Source organism: Amborella trichopoda, chromosome 4 (genome assembly GCF_054954075.1).
Source record: "Amborella trichopoda isolate Santa Cruz 75 chromosome 4, AtrichopodaSantaCruz75HAP2 v2.0, whole genome shotgun sequence".
Lineage (NCBI taxonomy): Eukaryota > Viridiplantae > Streptophyta > Magnoliopsida > Amborellales > Amborellaceae > Amborella > Amborella trichopoda.
In genome coordinates, this window is record NC_142339.1 from 35,137,257 (window position 1) to 35,146,821 (window position 9,565).

Genomic DNA, 9,565 nt, shown 5'->3' on the forward strand with positions numbered 1-9,565 from the left:
AATAAAAAAGAAAAAAAAAATCTACAAAAATATGAAAAGCTTATAAAATATGATTAAAACAAAACTCATTCAAATGAAGTTGAAAATTAATGAAAAAATAGATTTTAAAAATGAGTATTAATGACCAAACCAATTTGTAATATTTACCATAATATAAAAAATATTAAAAAATGTATTACAAATCAAATTCTTTGTTTTTGGGATTTCATAAACATTTTTTTTAAGTTCTATTTTTAAAATACCAACCGATCATCAAAACCGCTCAAAACTGAATCTAACAAGGGGGTGGTTCCAATCTAACTGGGCAATTACTGATTAGATCGGGCAATTTTTCAAATAATGATCTAGGCTGCAAAACACCGCTTGATTGTTTTAATATTGAGATTTGAGACCTTGTACAAACTACACCTAGTTTAGTAAAACATGAGGTTTGTAGAAAGTGTCAACCTTGAGGAGTGATTTCATCATAGTTGTATAGAGCAATATAATGAATCAATCTTCAAAAACCCATTTGTTTATCCCAAATATTAAAGGGCAATGATTTAAAACCCATTTGTTTATCCCAAATTTTAAAGGGCAATGATTTAATGCAACTGTTGTATAATAATATAATGCAACAACTTAAAAGAAAACGACGTTATGGCTATTTGTTTGATTCAAATTTTAAAATCTACACTCTTTTCGTTTGAACAACCACAAAAAAAGAAAAAATTGAAAACAACCTAAAAAGTACTTTTTTAACCCAATTAAAAATTTAATGACACATTTAAATAACATGATAACATCATATCAATTTCCCATTTTGTCCATAAATGTACGTGTAAGTTTGATGTCAAAACCCTGGTGATGGTTCGAAAATCAATATTTACCCCCACTTATAAAATTTAAAATTTCAAAAAAAGTACAAATCACATTTAGTAACACTTAAAAATCTTCAAAAGAAAAATATTCCAGATGGTTTAATGCAAGATGTTCTAGTTTTAAAACTTCAATTTTTTTTTCTTCATATCAACATATACTGAAATCAAGATAATCAAATTAAAACCTTTCACAACATCAAAACACCCTCTTAGAGAACTTTTTAGGTACACCTTAACTTCAATAACACAAGGTGACACCTTTCATCAACATTTTCCTTTCATAAAATTAACCCCTCTTTTGACATCCAAAACAAGCAAGAATTCATTAGAGGGACATATTTGCCCCATCTCTCCAAAACCAATTATGCCAACAACAAACATAGTAGCAAAAAATGAACCCATGAAGAGAGATAGCGAGGAAGAGAGAGAGAAACAGGTGAAGATAAATTTAGTCCGTCAAATGTGAGTCTACCTACTCATCATAATGTTACATTCAATTTGCAGCACCATCATCCAACAATATAAATCCCCCTAACCTTTCTTTCACACAATAGAAAAGAAAACCACAAGTGAAAAGGGTAAAAACAAGCACTATGCGTGGTGGGGACAGAGAGAGAAGAAGACTAAAACGAAGAGATGAGATAAGCCCATTAGCACCTTCACAGAGAGCAGGCCACACTCCAGTCAGGTCCAAAACCCACTAAGAGAGAGAGATCAGCAGTAGCAGTTTCATGTAGAGAGAAAAAGGTCATCCTACTCCCTAGGAACCTTTGGAGGCCTTCCACGCCGAGCTCCGGTCCCTGAAGACTTCGGCGGGCGGCCCCTGGGCCTGGGAGGCCTAATGGGCACAACAGGACTGACAGAGCCATCAGGCCTGGGCTTTGGAGGCCTACCCCTTGGCCTGGGAAAGGGCTTCGCAGCAACAGCAGCAGCCAAAACAGCTGCACTCCTGGGCTTTGGCGGTCGGCCCCGTGGCCTTGGGGGCCCAATGGGTACAACAGTGGGCTTGCTCTTGCGAGGCCTGCCTCTCGGCCTTCCCGACTTGGTCGGAGAAGGCCCAACTTGGGTAACAACCAACGCAATGGGCTCACCGGTGGGCTCTGCGTTAGTGGGTTCCTCAGGTCCAGGTTCAGCTCCAGCTTCAGCTTGAGGTTCAGCTTGGTTGGGTAGCTTGTAGGAATTTTTTACCATTACAAGCTCTCCACACTCTTTGAGTCTTCGGAGGTGATGTGCAAGGAGAGCAGTGTGGGTGGGAGGAAGGTTTGGATAGTTGGCCTCCATGTATTTGTCAATAGCCCTCTTACTCGAACCATTCTCCTCTTTCAGTGCAGTTATAGCGCTTATTATCATCTGACAAAATCACAACAAATTCACAAAAGCAACACAAATGTAAGGAATGGAGAGAACACTGAAAATCTAAATTGAAAATAAATCACAAAATTAACACAAACGTAAGGAATGGAGAGAGCACTGAAAATCCAAGTTGAAACAGAGGACACAGATAGCCAAAATCAAACATAAAATATCATAACAAAAGAAGTGAAGAACCACATCAATATGCAGACACAAATGGGGGGAGTGGAGTCAAACTCAAAAACCACCAAAGCCAGTGGAAATGGAGAGACTGGAATAAAACCAGAAATTTTAACGTAGGAAGTGGGAACAAAACCAATTCTGTAGTAAAAGGAAGTAGTGAAGAAAAAGAAAAATAACAAATCAAACTGCAAACCTCAATAAGGAGACCAAGACACACTGCAAATCTAAAAAGTAAGCAGTAGAACAAAAACCCTGAAACAGACTGCAAATCTCCAGCAAAGTGATCAAATAAAAAATAACACCGCACTACAAATCACCATGGAAATAATGGACAGAAAACCCACTATGCAAATAACTATTCGCAACATAATGGGGGGAAGAAAAACCCAAAATCACACTGCAAAGCTCAATCAAAAGGGAAAAGTTCGATTGAAAAGAAAACCCAGTAGAAAATCATAAAACCCAAAGTAGAAGAGGATTTCTGTGCAGAGTAGAGAGGGAAGAGGTAGTTCAAAAAAGCAAACTCAAACCCAAAAATACGTCAAAGCAAAATGCTTACAGCAAAAGAAGAAGCAGAAAAACATGCACACATCACTAGAAAAGCATTAGTAGATCATTAGAAAACTCAAGATGCATGTATCCAAGAAAATGAAGGAGAAATTACAGGAACAACTGTGACAAATGCTTCATGCAGAGAAGGGGAAATAATATGCAAGCTCATTTGGGAGAAAAACTAAAAAAAATCCAAACATTGAAGCCTACATCTCTCATTGGAATGGAAAAAATCAAATAAACCCTAGATGCATGCTTAGTCATAGAAGAAAAAATCACCGCTTGAAAACCCTCAAAATAAAAATAAAAAAAAAGAATAAGACTAAATCTTTTAGCAGGGGTAATGGAGAAATAAAAATAAACCAAACCCACGATTGTGTTTCGAACAAAGAGAGTAAAAGCTCAAGATTGAGAGAAGAGAAAAATGAAGACTCAGAGCACATGAAAAAAAATGGAGAGAGAAGAGATTACATCAACATAGGGTGGATGGCTTGGACTGGAAGCAGCCTTTGGAGGGGAACCGCTGGACGTGGACGCCATGGATGAGCTTCTGGACTTGCAGCACGCCTGTGTTTCTTAGGACCCTAGAGAGAGAAAGTGGAGAGACAGAGAGAGAGGAGAGAGAGAGAGAGAGAGAGAGAAATATTGATTTGGGGAAAACCAGGGGTTTTGGGTATTTTAAAAGGGGTTGCAGTGTTTCGATCGGACGGCTGGGAATGAACATTTGAGAGCAAATCGGACGGCGGGGAGACGCTCATCATAGCCTCACACAGATTGCTGGCGTGGATAAGAAGAGAGGGGAGAAAATTTAATTAATTATTTAAAAAGAAAAGAAAGTGAAGGGTGTGGCTTTTCTTGTGCTCTTCTTTTCCTTTTCCCTTTTTTTTTTTCCCAATTTTTTAATGTATTGTTTCGCTCAATTCTTATAAGAATGAAAGGAATCAATTTCAAAATTTTAATTATTTTTAGGGCAATCTATATTAATAATACAAAATAATTTAGTCTCTGTTTTTTAATTAACCTTGTCTTTGTCCTTATACCCAGTTATACCCTATGTAAGATATATATATGGGTGTGTCTGTGTGTGATGATAGAGGGCTCGGTTCTTGCAATTTAAAATTTAAAATAAATGAGGAGGGTCCGTGCCTCATTTTACCAGACTTGGGCGGTTCTCCTAGTAAATGATAAGCATGGACTCATGGAAATACTATCTTCTTCTTCCCCAAATAAAACCCACAAACGCAAAACTTCAAAAAAAAAAAGAAAAGAAAAAAAAGATGATTTTAGTTGAATAAATTTGGAAAAGAAAAAAAAAAAAAGAGAGCAAAAAGAGGAATATTTTTTTTTATCGATTCCAAGTAAATTTAGAAAGTCATACAAGCCGAGCTGAGCAGGCCGGTCCTAAAAAGTAGGACCTAAGGGCCGAGCTAGGGCTAGTGCTGGCCCAATACTTTTTTGTTTTGTTTTCTCTTTCCTTTTCTTTTTTATGTTGCTTAATTTGTTTTTACCCGGCTCCGCAAGGGCTAGGGCCAAAGCTAGCCTGGCTCATGCCCGGCCTATTGTCACCCTTAGTTATATTTGATAGCAAGGTTTAATATTGTGACAATGTTCGGGAATGCCCTATTTGGATCAAATTTGATGGGAGCGGATGGTAGTCCTCCCCATCGTCCACTATTATTTTTTTTTCAATATTTCATCACTTTAGTCGACCTGATCGGTATAGTGGATGTAGTATCCTCGCCCATATTTTCAAACACTACACCATACACAGCTTTTAGAATTTCCAAGAAAAAAAATATATATGAAAAACAAAAATGGATAATAAAATCATGGGACAAATAATTGTGCTATCTCTCTTGCTATTGAAGAAATTGTAAAAGAGGAGAGAAAATTTTTGGCATTAACAAATATTTGAATGCCAATCTCTTTTATGTGTATATTTATATTCATATTTATTTATGCAAAAGCTATATAACCAGCTATATGCTTCTTATCCACTTGTATAAAGCTGTGACTACGATTAGAGGGTTGCTATCACGTGCACTGTGTTTGTAACGGTCAAAAAAAGGTGTTTGAAATTGAAGTCGAACTCAACCAATAGAAAGCATAGATTGTGGCGGGATGCATTTTGAACGTTTTCAATGGATAGGTAAAGTAAGTGCAGCAAAACAAGGGTAGTTACAAGCACTCAAACCCATAGTTAGCAAGTTGGAGAATAATAATAAATCGGTAAATCAAAATATTGGTGATAAATTAGTTTTATTTGAAAAATTTGGAGAGAAAAAACCGAGTCAAAAGTATGGATTGCTAAAAATTCAATATGTTAGAGATTGGTGAATTTTTTTGATTTGGCTCTAAAACCCAAAAAAATATTCAAATACATAAAGATGTCATTAGAGTCATACTTGATAAATATTTGTTTGAACTTTCAATAAATATAACCCAATGCTTACTCGATTGTCACGAGATAAAACATATGATAAATTGAGTATATATATATTCTCTAAAAGCTGAACAGGTTCTATTCAATCTTGAGAAATTATTTTTTTTTAAATGCTTCAATGGTGCAATTAGGAAATTTTTTGTTGAGGTTAATCTATGTGTTAAAAAGATTATATCCCAAAATTGTCCTAAAACTAATCCTAGGCGAGGTTTTACCTAAAGGAGTAAATGGATATTATACTCCCGATGGAGTAAAATATCTTCTGGCTAGATTTATTGCAAGCATATAATGAGACAACAACCATTAGCAAACAACAAAAATTGTAATTCAAGGTATAGGGCTATAGTTTGAAGAAAAAACCAAAATAGACCCTCAGTATATGATGGGTGTGGTTTACATAAGGTTGCAACCTTAAACAATCAGAAACAAGTGTACCACCAAAATTTATCATCATAGTTAATTTTGGTGTAAAAATTCTTAGAATGGCTTGGAATCTATTTTCACCTTTAACTATAGAATTTTAAACTTTAAAAAATGGTTCAAATCAAGTAGATCTATAAACAAATGAAAATCTTGAAATTGGATGGTCTAAAAAATATATTGCAAGATGCTTTATTTTTTAGACTTGAAATTTTTTTCTTTTTCATTTCCATAAATGTCAATATTGAGATGATTAATTAGAGGATTTTTCAACATCAAAACCACTTCTTTCAACGGATTATTGAGGTGCACCTTAATTCTATAGTTTAAGGTTGTAACATTATATAAACTTTTTCCGTATAGGAATGCAGTTAACTAAAACCAAAAAATACAAATGGAAAATAGTAGTCCATCCAAAGTGCTATGTTTTATAGGCTCGTTGAATAAAAACAGTTTGAAATGGTGAACATAATCAACTTCTGTATGCAAAAGGAAACCAATGAAATGCTTAAACAAATCAAATATTCAAATGAATTCCTAGATGCCTAATTCTTTAGTTGTTAGTGAATCAATTTCTTGCTCTTTATAGTATGGCTCTGTGTTTAGAGAACAAAGATTTTTCATTTTGTTACTCTAAATCTACCTATTACTTTGAGTTATTTGTTTATTTTGATGGATTTTTTTTTGAGAAATATATTGCCCACATTTTTTATTTTATGAATTTTTTAAAAATCAAGTTTCTTAAATTTTTTCAACATTTAATGCGCTTATCTCTAAAACCTAAATTCAAAAATATTAAATCCATGAAGAGATAAAGTTACAGGGAAGAGGTTTGTTTGAAAAGGTTTTTTTTAAAAAGATAAAATAGTCTATTAGAAAAAATGATTCTTTGAAGATCTTTTGAAATAGTAAAAATTTTTAACAAATTTCAAAACATCAAAGATTTTTTTAAAACATGCATATTTTAACTTATTAGCTGTGCTCAAACCATGCTAACATGGCAAGGGAAATTTTAAATTAGCGTGCTTTCTCTCTCTCACCCCCCCTTTTCGCCCTTCTCTCCATATTTCAAAATAGCATCACAAATCCGATGTGATGCTCCGTCCTCACGTTCCCTGTAAGCATATGGCATGATCTTGGCCACCCAACCATATTGAGAAAATAAACAATATAAATTTTTTTTTTATTGGGTTACGTTAGGGTGCTTTATAATTGAGTGAATCTCCAAATTTTATCATAACATATAATTTTGGTATAAATTTTTTTTAGGATTATCTGAAAATCTATTTTCATATCTAATTATAAAATTTTAAATTTCAAAAATGGCTAAAATCAAATATATCTATAAACATATGAAAATCTTGAAAATGGATAGTCTAGATAATATGTTGCAAGATGCACTATTTCTGGGACTCAAATTTTTATTTTTATTTATATTCATACATCTCGATATCAAGATAATCAATTAAAAGGTTTATCAACATTAAAATAACCTTTTCAAATAGATTTTTGAAGTGCATCTTTAATTTTATATTTGAGGATGACAACCTTGTGTACACTTTTTCCTTTAATAATTGTACTCAACAACGACACTTACTTATATATCCTTATTTTATACATAGAGCATTTTTTTAATAAAGGTATTTTTCGTCTATAAGAGGGGTATGACATCATTTGCATAAAGTGTGACATCTCACACATGGATCACACGAATGATATTTAATGCTCTATATATGTGACGTTACATTTTATATGGATGATGTTACATCCCTAACAAAAAATACCTTTATTAAAAAAAGGGATTGTTTACAACGAGACTATTTATCTTTAATATAAAGAGGTTACAATTGTTTACAACCAACCGATATGAAATCTAATAGCTTGGATGTGTCACAAAATTCGAAAAAACCTCTTTTAAACTTTGAGTTTAGTCAATAAATAAATACATCCACTCAATTTCACATCAAATGGTCAAGAGTACTTGTGACCATCTTGTATCAAAGATAAATAGTCTCATATACTTTTTCCGAAAAAATATTATATTACAAAATAAAAGTATCTAAAGTTTGTTTAGCATCAGCACACTACCATAGCCCATTTTTGTTTGTTATTTACGGTAACAAGGAAGCCAATATTACATTAACAAGAAAGGGCGTTAATCTCTAAATGTGCCAAAATTCTCCGGTACTTCAATAAAAACAAAACGGTGCGACACATTTATACGATTATTATTTCCAAAAAATTATATTTTCTAGTACATGTGATATAATTTTCTTTGCCCAATAGCTCCATTATATTTTGAGTCCCTTTATAATAGTTTATTATTTTTAGAAGAATTTAAAGAATGCAATTTATACGATTATTATTTATAAAAACTTATATTTTCTAGTACATGTGATATAATTTTGTTTGCCCAATAGCTCCATTATATTTTGAGCCCCTTTATAATAGTTTATTATTTTTAGAAGAATTTAAAGGATGCAATTTCATCGGGGGCTTTTTAAAAAAAAAGGAAAAAAAAAAAAGAAGTAAAACCTCACCTTGAAATCTTGATTGAAAAACACTTTGGAAATGAAAATTTGTAAGATGGTTCTAAAATATATTTCCACCACTATTTATGAAATTTGTAACTCAACTGATATAGATCTTATGGATACACTATATTTAGAGTTTAAAATTTAAAATATTTTTCATAACCATAATGTTCCAAGTTTGCAATGATTGATTTTTAAAGTTTTTCAACACCAAAAACTATAATTTTTGATGAGTTCTAAAGTGAGGCTTTATTTTTTAAAAAAGGTTTCTATACTTTCCCAACAGCATAGAAAATCTATGCTTCCCTTACCCCCCAACCGTCCAATTTTGATCAAGAGAGCCACTCACTATTTAATCTTAGATCCGACATCTCAAAGTATTTTATTTTTGGTTTTTTCTATACAAATTATAAAAATATAAAATTTGGTACGTACCATCTTTTGTTTTTTTTACACACTTATAAAAAATATTAAAAATAATTTTTCAATAAAATATAAAAATCCTAAATACCCTATGAAATTTTCAAGAGTATTTTGATCATTTAATTTTATTGAAAATGTTTTTTATATTCTTTACTAATGCAAGTTTAATAGACGATTGGACGTCCAAAATTTGGTGTCAAAATAATTTATAAAATACAAATTAAAAATAAAATAGTGTACATATGTGACATTGTGATTGGAATAATCTTAGCCCTCCATTCAAAATGGAGGGTTGGATAAGGGGAAGTATATAAGCTTTATGCCGTAGGGAAGCACGGAAAGCTTGCCCTTATTTTTTTCCATAAAACATTAGCCTTTTTTTCCATAAAACATTAGCCTTACTTTAATCTGTTCCTTTAGCAAATTATACAAGTTGAACTACTTAATATTTCACAACAGGTGCGAGTTAAAGAATTTAAAAACCCATCATGGTGTGTCAAGGGCCATTTGAAATTTGCTCAAAAAAAAGATGGATCATTTGAGAACAATATCAAAGGGGCTAGGTGAGATGGTAAATGTTCAACTCCTATGTATGATTTGATAATTCCCCTTTTATTCTTAATATACTAAGGAGCCGTCAAGTATCCACTCGTGTTGAAGTGTCGAAACATGTTGATACATGATGTCAAATATAAACCAGCACACGTACCTCTAAGCCGACACATGTCCACAAAGCAAAACTAAGAAAAATAAAAGACAATAAAACCTCCCCCACTTTTCAGATTTGAAAAAGCATG

At 32.8% G+C, this 9,565-nt stretch overlaps 1 protein-coding gene across 1 annotated transcript; it reads right to left on the reverse strand.

Annotated features, from left to right (window-relative positions):
* Positions 1 to 1,307: 1,307 nt before the first annotated feature.
* On the reverse strand, positions 1,308 to 3,516 carry LOC18428686 (HMG-Y-related protein A). Its single transcript, XM_006837963.4, has 2 exons — positions 3,420 to 3,516; positions 1,308 to 2,210 (listed from the first exon to the last, which is right to left on the reverse strand). The coding sequence occupies exons 1-2, from the start codon at positions 3,486 to 3,488 to the stop codon at positions 1,614 to 1,616; spliced, it is 666 nt and encodes a 221-aa protein (XP_006838026.2). The 5' UTR covers positions 3,489 to 3,516; the 3' UTR covers positions 1,308 to 1,613.
* Positions 3,517 to 9,565: the final 6,049 nt, after the last annotated feature.

Coding starts and splice junctions, on each gene's coding strand:
- LOC18428686 (XM_006837963.4), bottom strand. CDS start 3,488: ATGGCGTCCACGTCCAGCGGTTCCCCTCCAAAGGCTGCTTCCAGTCCA. Junction 2,211..3,419: donor GCCATCCACCCTATGTTGAT/GTAATCTCTTCT, acceptor TGATTTTGTCAG/ATGATAATAAGCGCTATAAC.